The 27,100-nt window shown below is 38.9% G+C and overlaps 3 protein-coding genes across 4 annotated transcripts in view; 2 read left to right on the top strand and 1 right to left on the bottom strand.

Annotated features, from left to right (window-relative positions):
• The first annotated feature begins 1,678 nt into the window (after positions 1 to 1,678).
• Positions 1,679 to 16,237, top strand: kdm2ab (lysine (K)-specific demethylase 2Ab). Its single transcript, XM_024283710.2, has 23 exons — positions 1,679 to 1,936; positions 2,354 to 2,392; positions 3,434 to 3,572; positions 4,865 to 4,943; positions 5,075 to 5,121; positions 5,964 to 6,142; positions 6,352 to 6,458; positions 6,631 to 6,724; positions 6,901 to 7,054; positions 7,147 to 7,262; positions 7,394 to 7,520; positions 7,607 to 7,878; positions 7,962 to 8,039; positions 8,530 to 8,784; positions 8,869 to 8,997; positions 9,953 to 10,039; positions 10,164 to 10,376; positions 10,589 to 10,618; positions 10,731 to 11,752; positions 13,918 to 14,081; positions 14,179 to 14,325; positions 14,489 to 14,704; positions 14,793 to 16,237. The coding sequence occupies exons 2-23, from the start codon at positions 2,357 to 2,359 to the stop codon at positions 14,972 to 14,974; spliced, it is 3,873 nt and encodes a 1,290-aa protein (XP_024139478.1). The 5' UTR covers positions 1,679 to 1,936; positions 2,354 to 2,356; the 3' UTR covers positions 14,975 to 16,237.
• Positions 16,238 to 16,357: 120 nt separating this feature from the next.
• On the top strand, positions 16,358 to 25,149 carry ankrd13d (ankyrin repeat domain 13 family, member D). Its single transcript, XM_024283715.2, has 16 exons — positions 16,358 to 17,109; positions 17,196 to 17,331; positions 17,394 to 17,518; positions 17,646 to 17,691; positions 19,275 to 19,418; positions 19,552 to 19,741; positions 19,860 to 19,926; positions 20,467 to 20,548; positions 20,793 to 20,854; positions 20,931 to 21,061; positions 21,156 to 21,313; positions 21,449 to 21,562; positions 21,779 to 21,951; positions 22,019 to 22,098; positions 22,454 to 22,687; positions 24,535 to 25,149. Exons 1-16 carry the CDS (start codon positions 17,026 to 17,028, stop codon positions 24,596 to 24,598), a joined length of 1,890 nt encoding a protein of 629 aa, XP_024139483.1. The 5' UTR covers positions 16,358 to 17,025; the 3' UTR covers positions 24,599 to 25,149.
• A 606-nt stretch (positions 25,150 to 25,755) lies between these two features.
• LOC112153472 (signal-transducing adaptor protein 1) overlaps positions 25,756 to 27,100 on the bottom strand; it is a 5,269-nt gene continuing 3,924 nt past the window's right edge. The window contains exons 8-10 of one of the 2 annotated variants that reach the window (XM_024283717.2): positions 26,687 to 26,789; positions 26,442 to 26,612; positions 25,756 to 26,350 (exon numbers count right to left, since the gene is read on the bottom strand). In XM_024283717.2, coding sequence (XP_024139485.1) covers positions 26,199 to 26,350; positions 26,442 to 26,612; positions 26,687 to 26,789 — 426 coding nt within the window. In that variant the 3' untranslated portion in view covers positions 25,756 to 26,198. The remainder of the gene's footprint in view (positions 26,351 to 26,441; positions 26,613 to 26,686; positions 26,790 to 27,100) is intronic. The other variant, XM_024283719.2, reaches the window with a different exon arrangement.

Raw genomic sequence — 27,100 nt, 5'->3', positions numbered from 1 at the left:
GGTGGTTTCTGCTTTTGTTGTTAATCAAGAAGAAATATGTTTGTTTTTATTGTGTGTGATCTGTCTGTGTCGCTTGTCTTCTCTCTGTAACAGCTGCTGTCACTGGCTCATCAGCTGTATGTTAAAGCATGTTATGTAATAAAAGCTTCCTGTGAGTTCAACCTAATGCGTGCAGACTCCGCCCCTTGTGTTGGGTAGTTTGCGAGGCTGAGCGCTGTATTTCTTTGGGATTGGGCAGTGTTGCGTTTGTGTGCAGTCTCTTTAGCTTTGATAACATAAGCCTACTAAATGCTAAAGACGATGCGCTGCTGCTGCTGAACGAGGAGCCCCCTGACCTCATTTTCATGCAGGATCCAGCTCTTCTTTGGAAAGCCTGGCCCATGTTCTCCGCGAGGGGCGGGGCCTATCAGGGTGCGTTCGTTTTTTATACCCCGATTCAGAGGACACTGGGAAGTCCAAGAACAATCTTGAGTGACTGGAAAGAATGTTGCTTTTCTGATCACTGATGCAATTAGTAAGGCAAAACTATATCCAATACAGTTATAAAACCACTTAAATAAAATACAACATATTTGAATTTTAAATCTTTAATTAGACAATTTAGACCACTTCTGTGATGCCATAGCAATGAATTTATCTTAGTGATATGAATAAAGTTCAATTCAAATCTTTAGATGAGTATCTTATACATGCATAAATTATATATGTGTTTGTTTTTAAACTTCAAAATGCAACAAGATTTAATTTTAATATATATATATATATTTTTCAAATTATTTTATTTTACACTTAGATTAAACATTATTGAGCCCTGGAGATGACATTCCCCCCAAAATTGCTCCCTCAAATTAATATTTTCTAGCCACAAATTAGCATTTTGTGGCCATAATTTAGCATGTCGCGATCACAAATGAACATTTTCTTTAACAATTAATGGGATCAAATTCATATTAAGTGCACACAAAATGTGTATTTTATGGCCACAAATTAGTACTAAACTGACTATACTAAAACTCTAATTTGAGCATACAAAATGCTAATTTGTGTGTGCAAAATACTTATAAAAACATGTAGCATTTTTATTCTATTTGCGGCAACAGAATGGTAATCTGCACACACAAATTGTGGCAACAAAATGCTAATTTGTGCATTCAACATACTTATTTGTGCTCACAAAATGCTAATAAATGCTAATTTGCATCCCTGAAATGCTAAAATGTGTGCACAAAATACAACTTGGCTACAAAGTGGTAATTCATGTGTACAAAATACTTGTTTATGCCCACATAATGCTGATAAATTCTGTCCTGTCATGCTAAAATGCATGCAAAAAATACAAATTGTGGCTACCAAAAGCTAATTTGTGCACACAAAATACTTATTTTCCCCCAAATCTGTTAAAATTCTGATTTTTTATGGTTAATTTGATGAAAAATGTTACGTTATTTAAAAAAAGTGACTATTCACACGTAATTGAGGTTGTTATTAATGTCATACCAGGGGTGCGAATTATTGACTTGATTTAGTTAAGTTGGAACATCAATTTAAAAAAAAGGCTGGGTGGGTGGATGGACTCGAAGCAACTACATGCGAGAAGTAAAACGAGTGTACCTCTTTGTAATCTTCTTTAAAGGTCACTTGCTGTAGCCAATCAGAGCGCTTCCATGGTAATATTTTAGACCAGTGGTGCAAAAGAGGGGCGGGACATCGGCGGCTTCCTTTTTTCGGTTTTGTGTATGCGAGTTGTGTTTTCTGACCAGCTGAAATGGCGGCTTGGAGCGTCGAATCGGTCTAACTTTATAGCACAATAACAAACAAAACGCCGTATTGAGCTCTTGTCACATAACATGGGAGAAACTTTACTGAGATATTGCAGACGCTCTAGCTGGAGCACACCAATCTGACTACAACATCTGACCGGAGTTCAAACGCAGAGGTAAAGATAAAAGCCTGCCACTGCCGTAGCTAGGCTAACAACAGCTAGCTAGCGTCAACGGTAGCCGACGATTTAAGAAAGCGATAGTCAAGTGGGGTGTTTACTGTCTTCGAGTGATGCCATTTATTCGTCTGTTGTAAATATTTTGGAGTGTTGAAAATTCATGTTAAGATATGGGTTCGCCATGTTTCCGGTGACTGAATATAGTGATAAAAGCACAATCTTGAGGGATGTTTTTGTGTAAAGCTAGCTTTAGCTGGCTCGAGGCAAGCTAGCGTTAGCATTGCTACATACAGTCGTCTAAATTGAGAGAAATGTGTCCATCCCACTGATTGTACTCAACAGTAAAACCGACGTAAAGCATCTAAACAGCTTTATTTATTTTACTTTTTAAAGAACTGTATTTCCTTTGCACAGATAATGGAGGATAATCACACAAGGTACAGCAAACGCCTGGTAAGTAGCTTAACCACATTGGTACCCTTTTAAATGTCATTTTATGTTTACAGTACCTCTGGGATGTGCGTGGCGCTCAGCGTTTTGTTTTACATTAGTTTTGCAACCCAATAACGCGTGTTAGTTGATGTGGAGGCTATGATCAAGAAGCGGCCCCCTTTTTTATATTTTGGCACCCAGACTCATGACAGTAGTCTCTCTTCTGTGTTCTGTGTTGATAATGAACTTATTTCAATTCTTTGGGTTCATAAAAAGGTCAAGTTCGCCACTTGACCTGACAGCAGCAGCAGTAGCTATGTGACCTTGTTTCACCTCTTTACAACCCTCAGCTGTTGAGCAATAAACTCCCAAACTCCCAGGCTGAAAATAAATGATATTTAAGCGTTTTGCTAAGGCGTGGACGCAAATATTTCACATTTGGTATGAAGACTTTTCTGTTTGTTTTTCATTTGGTCACATCTCTCTAAATAATTTATGACAATAATAAATACATGTTTTTTTTTCTTTTGTAATTGTACATCAAAATATTTATTTTAACAAAAAAATAATCTAAAAATATTTGGTGTATACTGCCCAAATCAGTAATGATGCTGGAGGTAATTTCCATAAGTTTCGTAAGAAGCGTGAATGTATGATGATGCTCTATTTGTTGCGATGAATGGATGGGGGTGGGGGAGATCTGAGAGTAGGGGGTGTTGTGCTTGCTCCATCTGTCTCGCCATGCAGTCTTGCATAAGGGTGAATGGCAGGAGGGGGGTATATAAGATTAACCCCCTACCACTGTGGTGCTTTGTTATTGGTTTTTAGTGTATTTGAGGAAGAAGTGCTTTAATTTGTTTTTATTTTGATTAATTTACCTTTTATAAAAGTAAAAAGTTATAAGGTTACATCACCTGTTAATATCCCCAAGTACTATATCAATCAAGTTTTAATGAAAACACTGAAGAATGTTTTTGTGCGGTTATTTTATTTTTTATTTTTTTGTATTTCTTTTTGTGTGAAGAAGAACATATTCTATAGTAAAACTCTCTTTGCCCTCAGCGCACAGGTACACGCCGTCGCTACCAAGATGATGGCATTTCAGATGATGAAATTGAAGGGAAAAGAACCTTTGATCTGGAGGAGAAATTGGAATGTGGAAAGTTTGGCTCCGAGCTTATCAAGTACATGGAAGGAAAAGGTGAGATGTTCTCAGATAAATTACGATTCACTAATTTTACTGGTATAATAACTGCTGTATTTTTCAGGTCATAAGGAGCTCTTAAAATCAGTTAATTTTCTTACAAATCTGTCAAAATGTCGAGGTGTAATTTTAGTAAACTTGAGTTGCTGACTTGAATTGTTGCTGTTATTATGGACACTGTAGTCTGGACCCTTTGGGGTGATGCATACTGTGTGCACATAAACATATTGTTATGTTGTGCTGTTTAGTATTGTGTGTTACAACTGAACAATGTTGAGTTATTGTGAATAAAGTTTGACTTATCTGTTCCGTTGCTCTCTCTGCAAAGGCTGGTTGTTGCAGATAAGAGGCAACATGCATAACAGCAGAGCTTGCTAGAAAATATACAGTTCCCCCCCCCCCCTCCTCTTCAGGCATTCTGGGTAGTGTAGTCACAACCTTATATATTACTGTTTTCTTTATACACTGTTTAATCTGGTGTACCACATGGTCTGAAAAATACGCAGCATTTCTTCAATTTCATTTTGTTTGATGTTTGTTAAATTTTATATTTAGGAAAACTAAGTTAGTGCAGTTTCTTTGCTCAATGTTTACGAATTACATTTTTGTTCAAATTCACACATTGTTGCACTGGCATCAAGAACATTTAAGATCAAGTTCAGAAGAAAATGTTGATAATAAAGCTTATTGAATTTCGATTTGAATTTGTTTGAGTTAACTGGGCATTGGTTCAAGCAAGACAACACCATGATCATTTCTATTGCCGCCTCACATTAACTCTGGCTCACCTTAACCAGACCAGTAAAAATGTCTGTAACTTGCTTATGCTTGCATGGTCTTTTATGAGAAGATCTCCAGAAGCATGTGTGACGCTGGTCACTGTGGTACTGTCATGTCAGTGTTCATATGTTGTTTAACTTTCTATCCTGACATAGTTATGGCATTGGTTTTGGTTGCTTTTAAATACTATTGACTTATCTGGTGACTTGTTAATAATTGTCATCGTCTATTCTCTTGTAATTTGATTTAAATCCAAATTGTGTTAAATTTGTTTTTAAAGTATTAGAATGGTTCTGTTTTGTCTTTGTTTCTTTTGCTTCATGCCTCTAGGTTACACTTTGAACAATGTAGAGATATGAATTATGCTTCAAAAATTAACAGGAAATTAAATGATTGTTGAAATGTTTTTCATGTTCAAGTGTGTGTGTGTTTTTTTTTTAAATATATAAATCAGATTGTAATTTAAAAGACTCCTTGAGATTTATCCCCATCTTTTGTCTTCCGTCTAGATTTCACGTTTGAATACATTCAGAGGGAAGGGCTCCGAGATCCTATTGTTTTTGAGACATCGGACGGCCTCGGTTTACAGTAAGTCACTATTACTGCTTAAATGCTGCCTCCCAAACAGATGCAGACTCCATCTGTTTTATTTAAAAAATATTCCTGTTGAGAATCAACTTTATTAAAGCATGAAGTAAAGCAAATGTTCTCTCTTACAGAATGCCAGATTCAGATTTCAGTGTCAGTGATGTCAAACTGTTTGTTGGTAAGTTTGTGGTTTTAGAACAAAAGTGATTTTTGTTTTGAGTCAAAATATAGTACGTGTACCTGCTGCACTTTAAAATGAAATGTTGTCAAATATAAATGTTTTAAACAAATAAAACAAGTTGGTCTAAACTTTGCCGGCCACCTCTGCCTTTGCAGCTTCTTGTTGGCAAAATGTACCTTACTCAGGAACAGCAGTATGTAGAGCAGGGATATCTGAAAAACCAGTAGAGGATATTATGAAGCTCTCCCTTCTTTTAATTTCACAACTTCCTGACCCATCATGTGGTGTTTTGAGTTCTAGTAAAACCAAGTTTGTTTTTTTTTCCTCCAGTGTATTTCTTTTTAGAATTGTTCAGTTGGAAAGCTATCACTGCTTTTGTCTATCAACCTTAGATATCGACATACTGATATTTTTCTTGAAATGAGCTTAACAAATTGATCACAGTCATTATAAAGTGATGGGAGAGAGCAACAAAGATTAAACATTTAAGTATTAGGCCATGTTTTTTGTAATATATATATATAATCACAGCAAGAGGCTTACCCAAAAAAGGCACAAAAGTTGTGATAATTTTGTTTTAATGAGTCGCTAAAGTCAAAGTTTTTGGTAATAGACAGACTTCATTAAAAACAAAGTTACCATTTAGAATTTGGAAAGATTGTCTCATAATTTAACAGCTTTTTTAGCACGACTGAATCGTTGCATTCTAGGTATGAGGTGCTATGTAACAGATAACAAAAAATTTTGTTTTTTTTTCCTAATCTTATGGGTCAATGTGATCTAGGCTAAAGTTGTTTGACACAGACGTTTAATTTGCTCTATTTTTAATTATGTTACAGGTAGTCGACGCATTGTCGATGTTATGGATGTGAACACCCAGAAAGGAATTGAGATGTCTATGGCTCAGTGGCGGCGCTACTATGAAACACCCCCATCAGAAAGAGAAAAACTTTACAATGTCATCAGCCTGGAGTTCAGTCACACAAGGCTGGAGAATCTGGTCAAGCGACCGGCTTCAGTGAGTTAACATCTTTTAAGTTGTATCTCCAGTGAAGATTGTTCTGTTTTATTGCAGTGTAAAAAAAGCTGGCCTATTTGAATCCTAAATTTAGTTTAGGATGAGGGTCAGAACAGCATCTGCTCTGTTGGTGCAACACTTTGTAGATGATCTAATGCTTAGCAGAGTGGGAGCTGCAAGATGGGTTTAAGTAAAATTTCTTTCTTTAGGTGGACCTTATCGACTGGGTGGACAACATGTGGCCTCGTCATCTCAAGGAGAGACAGAGAGATTCAACTAATGCCATCATAGACATGCATTATCCCAAAGTACAAAAGTGAGTCTACTGACAAGCTCGGCTGCATTCAATATTTACAACGTGACTCTGGTGCAGTACTGATCCCACTTTAACATGCTCAACTACGTTATTTTCTCTGTTTTGCAGTTGTTTTCTATACTTTGATCCCAATGCTGGCTATGTTTTTCATTTTTTTCTCTTCATCTTCCAGGTACTGTCTCATGAGTGTGCAAGGCTGCTTCACAGATTTCCACATTGATTTTGGGGGGACCTCAGTTTGGTACCACATCCTTCGAGGAGGAAAGGTCAGACTCGGCACTCCTCTAAAAAAAGTGCCACTGAGTTTATCATTCTTATGTTAACACTGTTTTTCTATCAGTATTGTCAGAAAATAAAGATCAACGCAAGTCACTCTGACATCCAGCATGATAAACTAAAGTACACTTCATTCATCTCAAATGATTTTTTTTTTCTTATGCAGGTGTTTTGGCTGATTCCACCCACTGCTCAGAACCTGGAGATGTATGAGAATTGGGTTTTGTCAGGAAAGCAGGGCGACATTTTCTTGGGGGACAAATGTTACGATTGTCAGAGGATAGAGCTAAAGCAAGGCAACACCTTCATAATCCCTTCAGGTGTGTCATCTATCATAACCATTCCACGTCTTCTCTAATCTGTAGTCTGTGCACTGACTCCTTCCCCACTCGCTGTGTTGTACGTGTTGTAGGATGGATTCATGCTGTGTACACCCCAGAAGACACTTTGGTCTTTGGTGGGAATTTCCTTCACAGCTTCAACATCCCCATGCAGCTTAACATCTACAACATTGAGGATCGCACACGGGTGAGACACATTTCACTCCAAATACACATGAGAAGATTTATTTGGTAATATCAGTATTTTTGTGTTAAAATTGTAAAGTGTAGTTGTGGCTATTCAATATTATTTATTCTGTTTTTATCTTGCTCATTTAGGTGCCAGCTAAGTTTCGCTACCCTTTTTATTATGAGATGTGTTGGTATGTTTTGGAAAGATACCTTTATTGTCTGACCAACATCTCCCACCTCACACCAGAGTTCCAAAAATATTCACTTGGCATAGGTAAACACTATGGATTACTGCTCTTCTTCTTTTTTTATTTTCTCACTTGATGGCACAGATGACTTAAATATGTCTGTTTTTTATAGGACTGACTCCATCTGACCTTGAAATCAGCGACCCTTCAAGAAACGAAGCCTTTGAAGGAATTGACAGTGACATGGAAAATGAAATCAAGGTCAAGGAAGAAGAGTTTCATCAAGATCAGAAGGCCCATCTCATCACTCCTCGGCATGTCCTAACTCCATTTGAGTTGGAGGGATTGTGGAATCTGGTAGGGAAGCTGGAGGAGCTGCCATCCCACAAAAAGTGCGTTCCTACTGGGATTAGGAATGCAGCTGCCCTGCTTGATGACATGAAGGTGGGTCCTTTTGGGGTTTCTGCAGGTTGTAAATCATGATGAATGCTATCTTACTATTTTCCACCTCTCATTGTTGGGTTCAGGCTGTTCTAAAGGAATGTGCAAAGGACAATGTCAAGTTGGCACACACTGGGGAACCTATTGTCAAATGGCCTGAAAGGGTGAGCCGAGAGCATGTTTCTTAACAGATGTTTATGAAGTAGAAGCGTGTCAAATATTTAAAACACAAGATCTGATTGACAAACGTGTTTGAACACATTGTATTTTCAAAGCTCGCTTAATTTTTGAATGTAGACGTTGTAGAAAATTCTAGATAATACAACTATTCTGCATTTCCTTTTTAAGTAGAGCTTTTATTGTATTTCCACCTCTACAGCATTGTAGTAATTTCCAAGGTTTTATTCAGCTATAATAAAACGGCATAAAGATTTTTATTGCAACTGGAAGCTATAAGAAAAGTGTGTTATGTAAGCCAATCTGGGAAAGGATTAGGGTTAGAAACACTAAAAGCTAAAGTAATACAGCAGGTCTTGTGTGGATTCTGTTGTCTTATGTATGCTAGATTCAAAGCACAAAGACAAGAGTTTTAAAAATGATAGGTATTGCCTTGTACTGACGTATTTGTTCATTTTTACTGCTGAATTCCCTTAGCCCTCCTGGTACCAGCCCCTCATTCCTCCACCGCCTGTTCTTTACCGCCCTCGTCTGGGCCCTTCTCTCCACAAACATCAGAGGCCTACCAAACGCTCTTCCATCTCGGCCCTGAGGCGCAGGCGGGTGAGGTGTAAGCGCTGTTCTGCCTGCTGCCGAAAGGAATGTGGCAATTGTCAATACTGCCACGACATGAGGAAATTTGGTGGACCTGGACGGATGAAAAAGGGCTGCATCATGAGACAGTGTTTAGCAGTAAGAAACTTGTTTTATTTCATTACAATTATTCTGCTTTTAAAAGTTCTGACGATTTGTTGTCATTTTTGTTTTCTTCTGCAGCCTGCATTACCAAACACAGCAAGATGTACTGTATGTGGAGAAGGGGAGTTTGATGAATCCAACCCGAGCACTCACTCCCTCATGGAGTGTACTGGATGTTCACTGATCGTCCATCTGCAATGTGTTAAAGTAAGTCTTCTTGAACTTTTTTTTTTGGTCTTATTATTTTTTCCCCCCTATTTTTCTTTTTATATGTACAACTTTCTCTCTAAAACGACATATGAAACTGCAAGAATCTTATGGTGCATTCACCCCGGGCGTGACAGACGCGTCAAAATTGGATCTCTCTTTTGACCCTTGTCAAATGGCGGTTTTTCTAGCATAACCATCGATCCAGCTCAGTGAGCTCTGTAACGGGCTGGCGATCTGTCCAGGGTGTATCCTACCTTTGCCCAACAGTAACTGGGACAGTTTCTGGGGACCCCGCGGTCCCCGTGGGTTGAGAAAATGGATGGAAGATCAGGATGAGAATGCTCGCATTGCACCACCATGTCGAATGTTTATTTCTACTATGAGTGTAACGGATCAGAAAACTCACGGTTCGGATCGTGTTACAGTTTTGGGGTCACAGTTAGAATCATTTTTTGGATCAGTAATAAGTTAAAAAAAAAACAATAAGATAAAAGCCTAAAATTACTTTTTTGAAAGACTTTAAAAATTGCCTTCTTTTCCTGGCAATTTTGTTTTATTCTTTTGGCTTGCCATACAGCCTTCCCATGAGCAGGAGATCTTCCTCACTGGAAGATCTGAACCCAGACACGGAGACGTGCACCGATGCTTTTATTCAGCTCTTCAAAATAAATAAACCTGATCTCTCAATATCTTCCATGATGAGTTTGAGAGTCATTTTATTCTTGACATAACTGATAAAAAAAATGTTTCATAGCAGAGCAGTTAACACTGCAAAAATTTCAGACGCAACAAAACGCGTGCAGTGCTACAGACGATGCTAAATGATATTTAAGACTTATGATCATGATTAAAAAATCAAGTAGAATCTCAGGTTGAGTCGAGTATTTGGTCCGTTCTGTCACTAAGCAGATTAAATGGTCACTGACATGTCATCTGTGAATTTATGTTTCAGGATCCTGCTGAAGGAAAGGTCAATAAAGATCTACCCAGCTGCTGGGAATGTCCGAAATGTTATCAAGGAAAAGGTTCAGCATCAGAGGTACAAAAAATGGTTTTCATTCTTTCTGAGATTTTTTGTCTCTTCTTCTTCTTTCCCACTCAAGTTTCTACCTCAGCAGCCTCTAGTTTAGAAATGATGATAGCTGTCTCTTCTTTCACATCAGTCCTCCAGCACTGAGGAAAGTGAAGAGTCGGATGCCTCAACATCCAAGCTTTCTTATCGAGAAAGGACCAGCATTGGTGACGGGGGAAGGCGTGGAAGACGCACTGGAACACCTGCCAGACCCACAGCACCCCCGCCCTCACAGAAACTGCTACTGCAGCATCAGCAAAGCCGCAAAAGAGCGAGCGCGCTGGAGCTCAGACTCAAGAAGAGGGTGAGTCTGATCCATTGTAGATGTTCTAGTGTTGTTATAAGCTTTTTTTTGCCGGGGGTGTTACCTCAGTGTCTTGCTTTTCATGACATTTTTCTCAGCATTAAACTGGTTTGATAGATGCAGTGATGAACCTCGCTGCCTTTGCCAAGATTTTCTTTGTCTCATCGTCTTTTAGACTTTTATTAATGGCTTTTGTCTTCTCTTTGTTCCAGATAAAACTAGAACGGACTAAACTTTTAACAGTAAGAAGCACTTTTTTGACAATAATTCTGCTGCACTTCTTCATTCTATTAATGTTGCTTTATTTAGATCTTTGTTAAGGTTTTAACACCAAGAACATGATTTTCCCCACAGAGAAGACGATCATCTCTAGATCGCTCTTCTAGGTTGTTGGGGTCCCGGCTGCTGTCCCGCCTGCGCTCTCCATCCAGCAGACTACTTCAGGGCAGAGGCCGGGGCTCCATCTGGGCCGGTGGCTCGCCTTACAACAGTGGTGCAGGGAGGACGGGGTCCTTACTGCGTCAGCAGACTCCTCATGGCCTGATGCTTGAGCCCAAAGGAGAGCCGCGCAGAGGCCGGGGAAGAGGTGTTAGGCTTCGTGGAGGAGGAGCAGGACGAGGCGTCAGAAGCGTCGGGAGCCGTAACGACATTGAGGAGGATACCGAGGACAGCAGCAGCAGCACAAACAGCAGCAGCAGCGACGACGAGGATGAAGAGGAGAGCGTGCTGAGCAATGGCAGGGGAGGGGATAAAGAGAACTGGCCTCGTTTGAGGAAAGGACAAGGGGCCAAAGAGAGAGATCAGGACGGTAGTGAGGCTTCTAACCAAAATGGTGCGGAGGAGGAGATGGATCAGGATACTTTGAAGGAAGATAAAGACATGCATCTTAAAGTGACACTCCAAAGACCAATCAGAGCAAAGCAAGACCCCTCAGCCATTGTCCCCAAATTAGAAGCCATTGCCCCTCACACTGCATCTTCCGCTACACACAACCAGAGTTGGGCCCTCCTCAGACCTCCAATTAGAAACAATGGCCCGTGTTCTGATCACCTCTCCAAAAGGCACACGCCGCCTCTCACTCGGAGCGGTAATTTAGGCTCCCGCTTTCCCCAAACGGAGAGAACGGGTGCCTCCAAAAGAACAAGACTCGATAAGCCAGCTAAGCTGAGCAATGGTGCTTCCTCATCTTCATCAGCCGAGCTTCATCATCTTCGCATCCCTCTATCGGCTCTGCAGGAGGGAGGGGGCGAGGCGGACAGGGAGAGCAGTGGGAATGGCCCGGCCTGTGAGAGGGAGGTGTGGGTGTCTGTCTTCCGTTACTTAAGTCGAGCAGATCTTTGCCTGTGCATGGCTGTCTGCAAGAACTGGTACAAATGGTAAGACCTGTTCATAGGTTAAGTTTTATTCAAAGTCATCTTTATTTAAAAAACAAAACATCTTCAAAGTGAGGAGCATGTTTTTTTTCCTGCCCTTCTCAAAGATACTTCAACTTGTGAATTAGGGATGTCTGGGATCTAACTAGCAACCTATGTTTATAATATCAAATCTTTTATCATAACCCACCAAAACAGTAGGTTTAGGGTAACTTGATCAGAAAGTTGGTGTCATAGATGTTGCAACTATCATATTTACAGACACAATTTGCAAAGATCATTCATGTTGACACAACCATAACACTAGTGTTTGTATTAAAATGATCTCCATAGTTTCTAAGCTACAAAACTCACTATTTTCTGGTTATTCTGTCTAAGATGGGCCCTTATCAGAAAGTTTGTTTCGACACAATCTATTACATAGAAGCTGTGTCACTTTTTCAACCATTCTTTTACATTTCTGGTCAAACCCAATCAGGACAGATTGCTACATTACTGTCTTTATGTAAAGTAGTCATTTTACCTAATTGATCATTAATTGTATTTAGACTCAGTTTTTATAGATTTTTGGAGCTCCTGAAGATGTATTTATTTCAACAAGGTTTTTATTCAGGCTTATAGATATTTTAAAGGTTTTGAAAGGTAAGGTTGTGACAAAAGGTTTTAATGGTACCAGTTTATCAAATCCAACCGTTAACATTATTTTGTTCAATTGGTGGGGAAAACGGCCAAAAAACTTTTCAACTTAATGGAGTCTGTACTTTCATGTGGTTTCCAGGACTGGCTTTAAAATATTGACAAGTCAAAAATCCAATATTAGTCGTCAAATTTGTGGCTCGGATTTTTCAATATTTTTTATTAATATTATTAGTTTTTGTTTGTAAGAATTCAGAATTTTTAAATTAACGATTCATTTATTTTTATACCTTGTTAAAATTGTTTGGACTAGAAATGTTTAATGAAGCATAGTTTAATCTTGGTTTACTTGATCTTGAACTTCTAAATTCAATCAATTAGTTGTCCTGACAGCAATTCCTAGCCCTTCTGCTTTCCCTCGTTTTCAAGAAATTCTCTTTTCTCCTACTGAGGAACTAGATTTGGATTAAAGTGATTTCAAGCTTCTAGGAAAGTCTTTTAAACTGAGAAGAAAACATGCGCACACATTAAGTAAACATGGACCCACAGTTTTGATTTTCCTCATGTTGTTAAAACACCACATTCTTTGGTGTTAATAAAGTAAAGCGGTAACCTGCTGGGCATCAGTACATTAGTTTTTGTAAAACCTGTGCTTCAGTGTTCACGAGAGGCTTATGTAAACAGCTATTTTTGTCAAACACACAACGGTCAGGTTGAGTTCAGTTGTGACCATGGGTAGGTGTATTTAAGAGATGCTTTTGTGACTGAATTCTAGCGTTTTTACTTACTTCATTCATTGATTCTAGTTGTCCAACTTTAGTTTGTCTATAAGGTTTGCTCAGGTTTTAGCTCTCACAGATATTTGATCACTATGGTTGTTCTCTTAACTTTAGGTCTACTATTCTTTTCATATAAACTAGTTATAGTCTGAGAAGATTTTTACAGCAAAGCAAACAACCATGTAAATATCTGGAGTTTGCTTCATTTTTGGGTGATTTGTCGCTCTAGGAATATTCTCATTATGTATAATCAGTGATTCCTCCATTGCCTATTTGTGTTTTTATTTTGCATCATGTGTGATGTTATTCCACTGATGCTCCAGTATTTAGATTTAACTAGAAAAAAAGTAATTTTAATGTGTTAGATTTTCAAATTTGTTCTTTTTTCAAATTTTTTTCCAATTGTCTGATAACTATTCTTTATTTTAACTTATTTCTTAAAAAAACAGTAGTATAATGAGGCTGTATCCTTCTTTGATCTGCTTCTATGTTATAACGGTACTTTAGAAATGTCTCTTACATTTTCAGACTTATGAGACCCAAACAAAATGATTGAGATACTTCTTAAGTTTTATTGTTTGAAATTGTATTGTTAGTCTTTCTTGTTGTTTCATAACAGTCATCTAAACTTTTTATAATCACCCTCATGGTGTTTTTATGCATCGATTTGGACTTTTCTTTTAACAAATGTGATATTAATATTTAGAACTGAAAGATAATGGTTGGCTTTTTGAATATTTTTCTCCTCCTCAGGTGTTTAGACAAGCGGCTTTGGGCTCGGATTGACTTGAGCAGCAAGCGCACAGTAACTCCTCAGGCTCTGACGGGTATCATCAAGAGACAGCCGGTCACGCTCGACCTGTCCTGGACCAACATTTCCAAAAAACAGCTCAACTGGCTTGTTGGCCGCTTACCTGGTACATAGGCACACATGTTTTTTTTTAAAATGATATATATTTGATTTAGCAAAACGGTAAATGTTGATTAAATAGTTTTTTATAATCTGATTTGCAGGACTGAAGGATCTGGTGCTGGCAGGTTGTTCCTGGTCCTCTATTTCTGCTCTCTGCTCCTCTGGTTGTCCTCTCCTCCGCTCTCTGGACTTGGGATATGCAGATGGAGTGAAAGACTCGCAAATTAGGGATCTAGTAACTCCTCCAGGTGAGTAGATGACAACCCCACAGGTACATGGAAACATGTACAAGTCTTAGTTTGTTTTTCCTTTCTCTGTGCGCTCTTTTTTTGTTGCTCTTTTCCCTTTAAACTACTCTCAATAATTTGTTTGTCTGTTTTTCCTTATGTGCGAATGGCCCATCTGGTCCAGGCTGTGATAACCGCAGTCAGTTTCGGAGCGTGCAGTGTTTGCGCCTTGCAGGCCTGGACATCAGCGACTCGACTCTGAGGCTGGTGATCCGCCACATGCCTCATTTAACAAAACTGGATCTCTCTCATTGCAATGTCCTCACCGACCACTCCATCAACCTACTGACTGCAGTGGGCTCTTCCACCCGAAACACACTCACGGAACTCAATCTTGGAGGTGAGAAAAAGTTGTATGCAAAATGATAGGTTTATATTCAGCCGTGCATTTCATTTTAGCTGATTTATCCTGTCCTCCTTCTTTGTAGGCTGCAGCAAATTGACAGATGCGTGTCTGAAGTTCCTGCGCCGTCTCTCGTGTATCTCAGAGCTTGACCTGAGAGGTTGCAAAGGGGTTTCCAGAAAAGCCTGTGAGGCCTTCATCTCAGAGCTGTCGGTCAACACACTTTACTGCCTGTCAGATGAAAAACTGATCCAGAGGATATCCTAGATTCCTGCCTTTCTGTCTCACTGCAGCCATGATTTGAAATGCAAAAGCTTTGGGTGTGGATCCGCGTGTGAGTCTGCATGACATTCAGGCAGTACATTTCACATGCAAAAGGGGGTGGGGTCTGCAATTGGAGGGTGAGAGCTTGGACTTCATCACTTGGCTGGTTGTGAGGAACTAACTGGGTTGGCTTGGCTGCAAAAACAGATCTTTTTTCCTGCATACCTATAAAGAAACTCAGGATGTTTTGTGTTATTTTTGAGATAATTAAATGCTCTCTTTAAGAGGCATAATGTTTTTTTTTTCTATTGGCAAGAAAGTAGAAGACCACTAGCTAAGCTGTATTTCACACTCTGTGAAGAACCTCCTTGATGGTCTTGATTCAAGATCCCAGTTTAAGAGATTAGCAAATACATTGGGGTTGCATCTTTAAACATAGTTGTACTGATTGATTTGTCTGATTCACACTTGTCTTATTTGTTTATATATTTGAAGCTTATTTCTAAAAGATTTGGATGCTTAAAAAGTCTTTTTTTCCACAAATGCTACATGCACAATTGCTATTTTTTGTAAATCTATTTAAAGGTTAAAAAAAAAAGACGTTCGCATTAGACTACTGGAACAGCTTATGTTTACCAGCCATTAAGTGCAACAGCAGTCCAGTTGTATAAACCTCAAGAGGACACGGTTGTGAGTGTGTAAGAAGGTACAAAGTCGGCGTGAATAGGCAATCAACACGGCTGCGAGACCTCACCCCAACATTAGGGCAGGTTGCATTAAGCGAGGGATAAGAAGCCAAGGATACGTTAAAGAAAAAATGGTGCATTTTCAAACAGCAGTTAAAAGTTCAGGTGCTATTATTCCCAAACTCGAAATGCTTTGTTTTTGTACAGAGATGACATTTAGTTAATATTCTAGCTCCACATCGCTGTGGTATACATGTTTTTTTTTTTTAAGGGATGGAAATAAAATGTGATCTATTTTTCACTTGTCAAATTCAGCGTAGAGATTCTGTTTGGAGAGTTTGCTCATTTCTTTTTTTAAGTGTTGTGTATGAAAGTTCTAGACTCCTGGCCATATCCTTCAAAGTGAATATACCTATATAAATATTTACTTTTGTGTAAATGTTTTTTTTTCCTTATTTAGATTATGAAATGGGAATCCTGTAGCATTGTAATTATTTTTCGGACGCTTCTTTTTTTCCCCCTTCTACACCATGTTATTTGTGTTATTTTTCAAGAAAAATAAAAAATATATAAATTGTCATTTATGGCTGTTTGCATCAGAAAAACATCCGCTCAACCAGGCTCCACCCAGTCTGTCCATAACCTGGAAACAAAGCGGCTGATAAATAAATAAGGCAGCTGGGGCTGCAACAACACCACATTCCCGGCCAGGCTGCGATGCGCTCGGGGACGGAGCTGCCTTGCAGATGTGCTCTGGTGGCGGCGAAAATGGGTGGAAAAAGCCGTCATCCAATCTGACGCCCTGAAGTCGTCTCACTGAAAAAAAAAGAGTGGGAGAAGGGCTCTGTTTTGACAGATTCCAACCCTGCGATGGAAACTGGATAGTTGCAGCTTCACCGGGGAGGCTAGCTAACTTTGACAGCCGACTTTCTAACCCTCCCCTCCTCCTGACGAGAACATTTTCATCTTCAGGATGAACGGACGCTGCGGTGCTTTAGTGTTCAGCTAAGTCAGCTGCTGTTTATTAAATGGGAACCAGGTGCCGAGACACACCGGGAGCAATGTTGTTAGCCAGTTAGCTAACATTCTACCAGCTAGCTGCTAGTTAACTAACACTTAATTAGTGGGCTGAGTTAGCCTAACTAACTCAGCCCACTAATTTAGACAATTCATTCTTTTAAGTTTAGTTGCTTTTTGCACATAATTTAATACAATTGTTAATCTTCCGGCACATAGTTTTATTTATTTATTTATTTATTTAGAGATAATCAGGTTTTTTTGCTTTAGTCTAAGCTAGGTGGCTAACCAGCTGTGCGTATCGGCAGAGCTTCTTGTAGCTTCAGCAGTTCATCCCTGCCAGCGACAGCCATGGCTCAAGAGGCGTTCCCTTTGCATGTTCTTGTCTGGAACAATCAGTACTTGGAGCTCGACAGAGAGCTGCAGAAGAAAGGGGTGAGTGTGGAGGCTGGAGAAATGTGTGTTTATGAACGCAGTGACTGCATTGCGCTAATGATGCTGGTGTGTTCCCCGTTTTGCAGCACGACTTGGAGCGCATCGATCCACGAGGACGCACCCCGCTGGAGCTGGCCGTGTGTCTGGGCCACCTGGAGTCCACCCGGGTGCTGCTCCGACACGCTGCAGACCCGACCTACTGCAACGCGCAGGGCTGGACCAGTGAGTGCTGGGCGTCTGCTCGGCTGCTGGGAGGACGAGGAAGCTGACTGTCTTGTTTTTAGTCTTACAGGAAGCTGTGAGCACGGGGGACCCTGAGCTGGTGCAGCTGGTGCTTCAGTACAGAGATTTCAAGAGAGCAACTGAGAGACTGGCGGGCATCCCCGAGCTGCTCAGCAAACTGAGACAGGTAAACCAGTTCACCTGGTCTGCTCAGTTGTCAAAAAAAAGTCAGATCCTGAATTGCTCAAGTTTATACAGCAGTGTTTACACTTTGAACTATCAACATCTGACAAAACTGTCTTTCACTCCTCCAGGCTCGGGACTTTTATGTGGAGATGAAATGGGAGTTCACCAGCTGGGGTAAGATGATTGTGTGAATATTTCCTTTTTTAAATTTTATTTACACAGGTCAATTTCAGCACCACATTAGCTGGACAGCTCCTCCAGCACCAGACTGCATCCAATGGACCAAACTCAGGACAGCAGACATCAGTGTCTTCTACAAGTTTGTTTAAAGCACTACCTTACTAGGGATTAAAGTCCCACTCTCGTCATCATCTGATCTGTTGCAAAAGCATTCCCAATGGTCTTTTAATTATGACTATGCCTTTTTAAGTCAAACTAATAAAAAAAAGTATTTTTTGGACATAGTTTCTGCAGAGCAGCAGTAGTTTGTTAGACATTACCCTCTGAGTTGTGGGTGGGACTCTTGATGTGGATCCCCACTTCCCATCATCTTTTTGAACTCTCTCACACTATCTTACAGCCCGTCACAACTCTAACCTAATATTAGTGGTGCAACAAAAATATCTGAGCTATCCAGCAGGACAGTTTTGAGGCAGATGCCACCTCAGACGAGGAAAAGGAAAACGTAAATGTATGTATTTGTGTGCAAGTGATACATCAGAGTTGACCGGAGAGCCTGGGGCTTGAGAAATGTAGCTTCTACATCAAAGTTACAAGCTTTTTCCAGCAGCGTTTTATTGTTTGCTCCTGACTTATAGTAATTAGAATAAAAAGGAAAACTTTTAGATTTATTTTCTTTATATACATATCATGAGAAAAATACCACAAGAATGTTAAAAACACCAAAACACAATTTCTTATATTCAGATTCTGATCTGATGTCCAACATCACATCACAATAAATGATTTGTTGATGACTATGTTTGTTTTAAAAGCTCAAAGATAAAACCTTATGTTTTGGAAATTACGACATCATGTTCACCAGTTATGTCAAACAAAAATACTCCTATTTAAAACTAGAATGTAGTTTTACATACTTTAAAGGAAGCATTTAAAAATGATAAATCCAAATAACCTGCAAATGTTGTAAACACATATTGCTCTTTATAAAAACTAGATTTAAAACTTGTGATATAATTCAATCAAACAAAAAAATCTTTAAATTTAAGGTTGATGGGATTTTGGAGCTGTCTCAATCAAATCACATTTTATTTCTAAAACACTTCAAATGTAACAAAGTGTTACCTTGTAAACACATTTTTCGACTTAAAATCTGAAAGAAAAAACCAAAAGCTTTCAACATACTCAAACATTACCCACTCAATAGTATGAAGCATAAAGTCCCTTCCCCCCAATTAAGGTAAGAAGCCAGCGCCGGGACATCCCACTGTAACGACCCTGTTGACTGAGGAGGCTTCATCATTGGTGTGGTGGAAACACTGGAGTTTAAAACAAGATGTGAAAGGAATCAAATATATAAAAGTAAAAATCAGAGATTAATAACCAGATAGATGAATAAACCTAAATAGATTGATATAAACCACCAAAAGTGAATAAAAAAGATCAAATACGTAAAAGGAAAAAGTATGAATACATAAAATAATGTAAATATGAAATAGAAATATATAACTCCAGATCTCCAAAGTAATTCTCAAAGTTTTGCTTGTGTTCATATTCTTGCTGAATTTTTCTTTCAGTGCCTTTGGTGTCAAAAGTGTGTCCCAGTGATGTTTACCGGGTGTGGAAGAGTGGCTCTTGCCTCCGGGTGGACACCACTCTTCTTGGTTTCGAGCACATGACTTGGCTGAAAGGGCGGCGCAGCTATATTTTTAAAGGAGGAGGTTTGTAATTTTTTTTTTTTCAGTGTTATCACAAGCTGAGCACATGCTTAAGATTAAAAATAATTCTCAATCTTGGAAAGCATGAAACATTCTAGGACTGCTCTTATTTTTTTATGCGACTTGGCTGTTTCAGATGACGGTGCTGTGGTGATGGAGGTGGACCACGAGAAGCAGGTGGTGTACACCGAGCCGCTCGTGTTGTCCCCGCGTGACGCTCCCTCCCTCCTTGCAGCCATGCAACCGTCGCAAGAGAACACCGCCCAGAGGCTCACGTCTCCCATCGTCTCCACACACCTCAACACTCGCAACATCGCCTTTGAGCGGTAAGCTATATTGCACTTCTCAAAATAATACATTTCTTGTAATATTTATATACAATATTTTTGCATTATTTAGTTCATTTATGTACAGAAACTTTCGTTTAATGATGATAATTTGTAGGAATAAGTCTGGAATCTGGGGCTGGCGTTCAGAGAAGAGTGAGGTCGTCAGCGGATACGAAGCCAAGGTAATCTGATCCACCATATTTTAAGAAGCTGTGGGGTGATATTGATAAATCATGCTAATACAATGTTTAAACTGAAAATGCCAGTTCATTTTATTGATTGATGCAAATGATTTATAACATACAATGAAGCCTCAGAATACAAGGGAAACTTTACTTTCTTGTATTTCCTGGATTTATTTCTGTTTCTTTTTCAAATGTGCCCTTTTGTATTTTCAGATATATTTATTGATGTTTCATTTTTTTGTTTAAGAATCAATTTATGAATCAGTACAGGAATTCTGCAGCGTGTCCTCTAGATGGCGTTTCCTTGAAACTGCTTAGTTTATAAAGTGCTGTTTTCGCAGATAAACTTGTTGTAAAATACATAAAATGATTGTTTTTTCTTATATATATATATAAAAAAACCATTTAGAAATATCCAGAAACACTAAAAATGTGTTTGATAAATGATGAAGCGAACGTAAACGAACCAGAAAGATTTATTCATATGTTTTTTTAAAATAAAAAGCCTGTGTTTGAGGTTTTTTTTTGCGTGTCCAGGTTTATAGTGCTACCAACGTAGAGCTGGTGACTCGATCGAGGACAGAGCATCTCTCAGACCAGGACAAGTCCAGATGTAAAGGTAAAAACACAAAGTGCCTCTATAAAGAGAGTGATGGAGGAGTAAAAGAAAAGCAAACTGATGCAGTCACTAGTCACGTCTTGTCTATGCTTTATATTAACCCATAAGAGCCCATGGGGACATCAATTTAACAAAAATATGTCATTTTAAGGAAAAACGGTTCTGGGTCTTTATGGGTTAAATCATGTTTGTGTTTAAAAGAACATCATACCTGTCCAGATAGTTATATTTTTCATCTTCTCAGGCTCAAAAACACCTCTGCAGTCTTTCTTGGGGATTGCTGAACAACATACAACTCACAACGGGGTACGATTTATTATTTCCTGCACCCTTAACGTTTACACTTCCTATTACAATTAACAGATGTTTATGTCACTCGCAGAGCAATGTGTCACAGTGTGCCAGTCCTCACAACCCCACAGCCATCACAGCTGAGGAATACTTCGACCCGGAGTTCAACCTGAACGGCCGGGACATTGGGCGACCCATCGAGCTCACTAGCAAAGTTCAAAAGTACCATAAAATTGTGAACAGCAGCTTGTTTTCACCTTTGATGGTTCTGATCATTTTTACTTTTGTTTCCCTGTTGCTTTGTCCCTTTTTTAAGGTTTAAAGCGACGCTGTGGTTGAGTGAGACTCACCCTTTGTCCTTGGCGGAGCAGGTTACACCCATCATAGACCTCATGGCCATTTCAAACGCCCACTTTGCCAAGCTGCGTGACTTCATCACTCTGCGTCTGCCGCCGGGCTTCCCCGTTAAAATAGGTGAGTGAGAGCCACAAATCTGCAGGTAGATGACTGCAGATTTGAACCACTGCTGCTTTTGTTGTTGCTGGTAAAGCAAATGCAGCTAATGACTTTGTTTTGAAGTTTGAGGTGTGCTGTCACTCTCTCCCGCAGAGATTCCTCTTTTCCACGTGTTAAATGCCAGAGTGACCTTCAGTAACCTGTGCGGCTGCGATGAGCCCGTCAGCTCTGTGACTCTCCACAAACCAGACACACCCGAAGAAGCTGGTAACCTTTCAATCATGGATTCATTTTCTTTTTGCACTCTGAAAATTACTTAAGAATTTTCACACATTTTAATGGGTTTCCTTATTCTCTTGTTTTATAACTGCTGCTTGAGCTTAACAGAACAACAGGTTTCTGGTTACAACAGGAATCCTCCCCCCATCTGCCCACTGAAAGGTCTATGCTCCTAAATGATGCTTCATTATCCTGTCTGTTCAGGTCAGTGCCCCCCTCCCTTCCAGTGTGAGGTGGATCCCTCGGTATTTGAACCACCTGCCGACTACACCACGCTCGGCCCAGGCCGCAGTGAGCCAATGAGGGACGAGGACGACAACCTGCTGCAGTTTGCAATTCAGCAGAGTCTGCTGGACGCCGGCACAGAGAGCGACCAGGTGAGATTGTAGCACTCAGCGGAGTGGGGTTTGTCTTGCATTTCTTATCTCTGCACCTTATCTTCAGGTGACCATCTGGGAGGCCCTGACTAACAGCCGTCCGGTTCTCCAGTCTCCTTTGTATGAGGAGGACTCTCAGCTGGAGAGGTGAGCTGACCTCCAGCTACATCTTTGGTTTAAAGTCATTCAATTAATGCATAAAATATACTGATAAACTCAAATCTATCAACTTTTATGTTTAAACAAATTATTTAAATACAAATTTAGGTTTAACTGCAAGTTAATAGAAAGTCTCTCTTTGTTAGGAAAAGATTTGACTCTTGGAGTATTTAATTAACTGTGTGTAATTAGAGTTCTGTGATTAGTTTTTTTTTTCTATCCTCTCTTGAGAGCAGAAACTCCATTCATCCTTTAATGAAAATCTAAAGTGAAAGTATCCTGATAATTGACTTTCTTCTGTTAAATAACACTTGACATGATTTTTCAATTTTTCTCTCTTCAGGGCGATCCAGGAGTCCCTGACGCTCTCTCTGGCCAACAGAGATGGAGAAGACACGGCCGACTCCAACCAGTCATCCTCCGTGTCCCCTTTGGACCCTGCTGCGTCCCCACCGCTCCCCTACAACACAACTGGCGAGCCGCGTGTGTCGGAAAACTTCGGCGTGGCGAGCAGCTTCGATGAACAGATGCGCATCGCTATGGAGCTGTCCTGCCGGGAGCAGGAAGAGATGGACAGGTGAGGCGTTCATTCTAGTCACCTGAGATAACAAATTTGCATGTTTTTAAACCCAGTGGGATATTCTGTGTGGATGTGGTGCAGCACTCTTATTAAACATTTTACTTTTGAGTTTGACACAGTTCTAAACTCAAATGTTTGATTTTGTTTCACATCAAAGTGTCTTTTTACAGATGATCAACTATAAAAATCCAATGCAGATTTTGTATATGAAGAAAATTAAGTCTGTTTCATTAAGAAAATGTAACGTTAAAAAAGAATTGAACTTTTTTTAAAAGAAAAAAATGTAAAAGAGAATATTAAACGTTTTTTGAAAGAAAAAAAACTTGCTTTTATGGAAAAAAATTGACTGGAGATGCATAAATATATAAATTAAAATATGTTAACCATCTTGAAACGATTCAATGTCTTTGTGATTGAATCTACAGTATTTTTACTTAAGTTTGAGTCTCCATTCAATTTTTATGTAACAGTAAAGCTAATATTTTACGGCTGTTCAGCAGGAAGCAGCCAGATCTGCTGGAAGAATAGCACATGCTTCACTGATATAAAATATTGCATCTGATGTTTTTTCAGGCTGCTTCCACATTTCACCTTTGATACTACGAGAAACTGTACTTTTTATTATAAAAATATATATTTTTTAATGAATAAAACCTTAAATTGGTTTTGCAAAAACTGTAATTTCCTCATTAAAATGGTTTATCTCATTTCTTCATTTAAACAAAGAATGTTTCTTTAAAAAATATAGTCTTTTTTTAAACTTTTGTTTCATACTGAAATACTTTATTTGTTATAAATTTTAGAGTAGACATTGTTTTCTGAAAACGGCGCTAACGTAAAAACTAGCTACAAGAATTTAATGATTTTTCTCTCCCTTGTTGTAGTTTCCTCTCCTGGGAGCAAAAAAAAAATAAACAACAATGTTTATATTGTCTGTTTGTTTAGGCACTGCTTCATTTACTTAATCTAAACAACAAGTCTTATCTGCACTAACTGCCTGACAAGTCTTATCTGAAGGAAATAAGGAAATAAGATTCAGGTAAAACAGTTTTCTGTTGACATTTAGATCTGAATTCCAACTAAATCCTTCATGTAAGGAGCTTATTTATTCAGAACACAAGATTTTACGACTTAACAGCAGGAGAAAGATCAGAAAGACTCAGAAATAGAAACATCTTTTTCCCAAAAAAATTTAAAAGTTAATTTTGTATCTGCCTCACTGTGTATTAAACATACTTGTTAAATCCTCTGGATTCTTTAAAGTTTTACTGCTAGCTTCCATGTTTTACTTTAAATCCGCAATTGCACATATTTTTCACTACATACCAACAAAAACATATTAAATTGTATTAAAAATTAACTAAATTGAACAACTCTGTCCACAAATACAATGAAAAAAAAATCATTCTATACATTTTTAACAAATGGACATTTCTCTGAAGTGAAACTATAAACTGTTTTTTATGAATTTATGAATGGTTTCAAAGTTTAACTTGGTTATCTTTTGTAATAATTAAAAATATTACAGTCGTATAATGTGGCAAGAAATCTGAACCTGTGAGCTTGCAGAGCGGCCCCGTTCCTACTGTGAAGTTTTCTAGTCATCATGGGGCATAGAAGTGTTCTCCACCTCCTTTAACATTTGGACACAATTTTGTTTGGGGACGACACTCCACTATATTTTAAAAAGATTACAAATCTGTGATATCATACATCTCAAATAATTGTACTCAGATTTTTGTGTACAGATTGTGAATATCCAAGTAATTGGATACTCGTTACAGCCCTTGTTAAAACTCATCTTCATCGTGGTTCTCAATGGTTCGTTCCTTGTTTTGCTGCAGGAAGCAGAAGGAGGAAGAGGAGGAGCTGGAGAGGATCTTGCAACTGTCTCTCACTGAAAAGTGATGGAACCACAGCAGCTGAGGCAGGTCCACACTGTGGAGCAATCACCCTAATTTATTTCTGTTTTTATTCTGATGTGTTAAGTTATTATAAATATTTAGTCTTTTCCACATGGAGGCTGCTACCAGATGAAAGGATGAGAATGCTGAACAGATGTGAAAGAACCAGGATGGATGGAGGAAGGGTGATGAGGATGGAAGGAAATCTTTGTTTTCTTTTCTATGGAACAAAAGGTTTTCACAGACAAACCGTCTTTTGGTTTTAAACCTACAGCATAGCAAAGGAAAGTGAGAAAACTGTGGATAAATATTCTTTACTCATAATAGTGAAAAGGTAAAGATTATCCTCATTTGTAGTTTTTTTCCTTTTAATGAGCACAATTTTAACCTGTTTGCAATTTTCTTTTGAGCAGAACTGAACGACCTTTTTATCTGCAAATCAGAAACAGGATCCGTCATTTTCGGAAATATGCAGATTTGGAGGGGTTTTTGTTGTATGTGTGTGTGTAAACTTCATAAAACTGAAAATAAAACAAATACAAATTCTGAATTGCAGGAAACTGTATTGGATTATTGTCTATAAAAGACAGAAAACTACATTTCATCAAGCCCATCCCCAAAGCAAAACATTAAAATAACACAATTTAATGTCATTTATGCTGCCCTTTTTTGCAGTTTGGTTGTTTCCTACTTTGTTTCTGGGTTTGTATTTTGATTTTCCAAAATATTTTGCACATCAAGTACACAACTAGTTGTAATTTAAAGGGTAACCAAACCCTGAATCAACTTTTCTGTCTGTTTACCTCTATAAATGGGGCTTTAAACATGCTGTCTATTGGTGATTGTCGATTTTTTGACAAATTAAAATAAACATGTCTTTGTGCTGCCCCCTAGGGGTTAAAACGAAGTACTACAGTTACATTTTGTTATTGGTCAAACCATTTAAGTCCCAAATCATTTCAGAAATCCCACGTCATGATCTGCATCTCCAATAATGCTAACATTCCAGTTCCCCAAGCCCCTCCCCTCTGACTGGGTTTTCCCATTTCGGCTGTGGGAGGAGTCAGCCTCCAACTTCCCTGTTTGGTTTACTCTTTAAACAGCAAAATGATTTAAAAAAACATGATAATCTGGAGAGAGAAAAACCTCAAAGTAACAAAATACATTTGGTAAAAGTTTTATTGTGGTGTTCTTGTAAAACTCACGAAACAGTCCTTCACTCAACTTTAAACTTAATTGTTGCAAAAGATTTTAGACTGGATTTTTTCTAAAAACAAAAAATATATATACATTTTGATCTCAGGAAAAAAATTTAATCTGTGTCGAGGCTCTCTTCAGTGATTTCTGTTACACTTGATTCAATTCACTAAAATTAAAAGTCCTTTTTGTTATATCTGTTAAACATTTGTCATTCTGTATCACTGAACTAATAAAACGTACTATTACCAAGTTCGTTAGCTAGAGTGAGTAACTGGGTAAAGCTCAAGCGAACGTTAGATTTTATTTTTACATTCCCTCTTTCCTTTCTTCATGGACAGCTGCTAGAGTAAATGATTACTTTTCCGCTTGCTCTCCAGACGTTCCAGGGCTGTGAAGGTCACGGCTCACGCTGAGCTGGTAGAAGTCCACTCTCCCGTCCCACTGAGGCGTCTTTCAGCACGTTGACTTGTGATTTCGATGTTTCCCGGCTCACATGTCTGGTACAGATTTTCTCTTCGCTTCCTTATTTTCTCCTTAAATTCACTGTCCTGCTGAACTAGTACAAACACAAAGACGCGTCATTAACCAGCTCAAGTTTACTGTATTATTCCAGTGGTATTTGATTGAAAATAAAATAAATCAGTCACCTAGTTTGAGGTTCGGTTTGGGAGGCCTGTGATCGTCTGGATAAATGTATTCACCAGACGGGAACTTGTCTGCAAGAATGTCCAGCTTGTCTCTGCTCTGCGAATGCAGCATGGGGGCGACCTGTGCTCTGGGTATGGCTTTAGACGTGTGGGGAGGGGTCGGCAACGCCTCTGAAGAAAGGAACCATTTGTCAGGAGCAGCTTACATATCATCCAGCAAATGTAAAGGCGATCGCCTGCTTTACCGATGCGGGTGTCGTAGGCCTGGGAGGGAGTGTAGGGATGAACCCGGTAATCTGTCTTTTCCAAGAAGTATTGGATTACTTCATCCAAAGAGGATACCGTTACCTATGACACAAAAGCCACATCTTCATTTTTATTGCACATTTTCTTCATGATTTCTAATTGACTATATATGGTAGTCTGTTTGCCCAAACATACTGATCAAGTTTTTTCTTTTACCCTTTGTTTACATATTTACTGAGTAAAGTTGTTAGTGTACAAGAACCGAAGAAACCACAATTTTACTTTATCGTTTTCCCTCTCATTGCTCAAGTAAAACCAAGCTCTTTTGTGCTTTCTGTGTTGAATCTTTAGTGTCTTTAAAGTTTTCAACTGAGATTGCTTTAATCAAGTATCTGACGGCCATATTTTAACCC

This window comes from Oryzias melastigma, linkage group LG10, assembly GCF_002922805.2.
Source record: "Oryzias melastigma strain HK-1 linkage group LG10, ASM292280v2, whole genome shotgun sequence".
Lineage (NCBI taxonomy): Eukaryota > Metazoa > Chordata > Actinopteri > Beloniformes > Adrianichthyidae > Oryzias > Oryzias melastigma.
Note: the sequence above shows the minus strand (reverse complement) of the source record. Positions and strands in the feature narration are given on the sequence as shown.

Bases quoted from the DNA above. Each gene is read 5' to 3' on its own strand.
- kdm2ab (XM_024283710.2), top strand. From the start codon at position 2,357: ATGGAGGATAATCACACAAGGTACAGCAAACGCCTG. The intron at 6,459-6,630 runs GTGAGTCTACTG...TTCATCTTCCAG, and splicing joins CATTATCCCAAAGTACAAAA to GTACTGTCTCATGAGTGTGC. The intron at 8,998-9,952 runs GTAAGTCTTCTT...TTTATGTTTCAG, and splicing joins TCCATCTGCAATGTGTTAAA to GATCCTGCTGAAGGAAAGGT.
- ankrd13d (XM_024283715.2), top strand. From the start codon at position 17,026: ATGGCTCAAGAGGCGTTCCCTTTGCATGTTCTTGTCTGGAACAATCAG. The intron at 17,332-17,393 runs GTGAGTGCTGGG...TCTTGTTTTTAG, and splicing joins CAACGCGCAGGGCTGGACCA to TCTTACAGGAAGCTGTGAGC. The intron at 19,419-19,551 runs GTTTGTAATTTT...TGGCTGTTTCAG, and splicing joins CTATATTTTTAAAGGAGGAG to ATGACGGTGCTGTGGTGATG.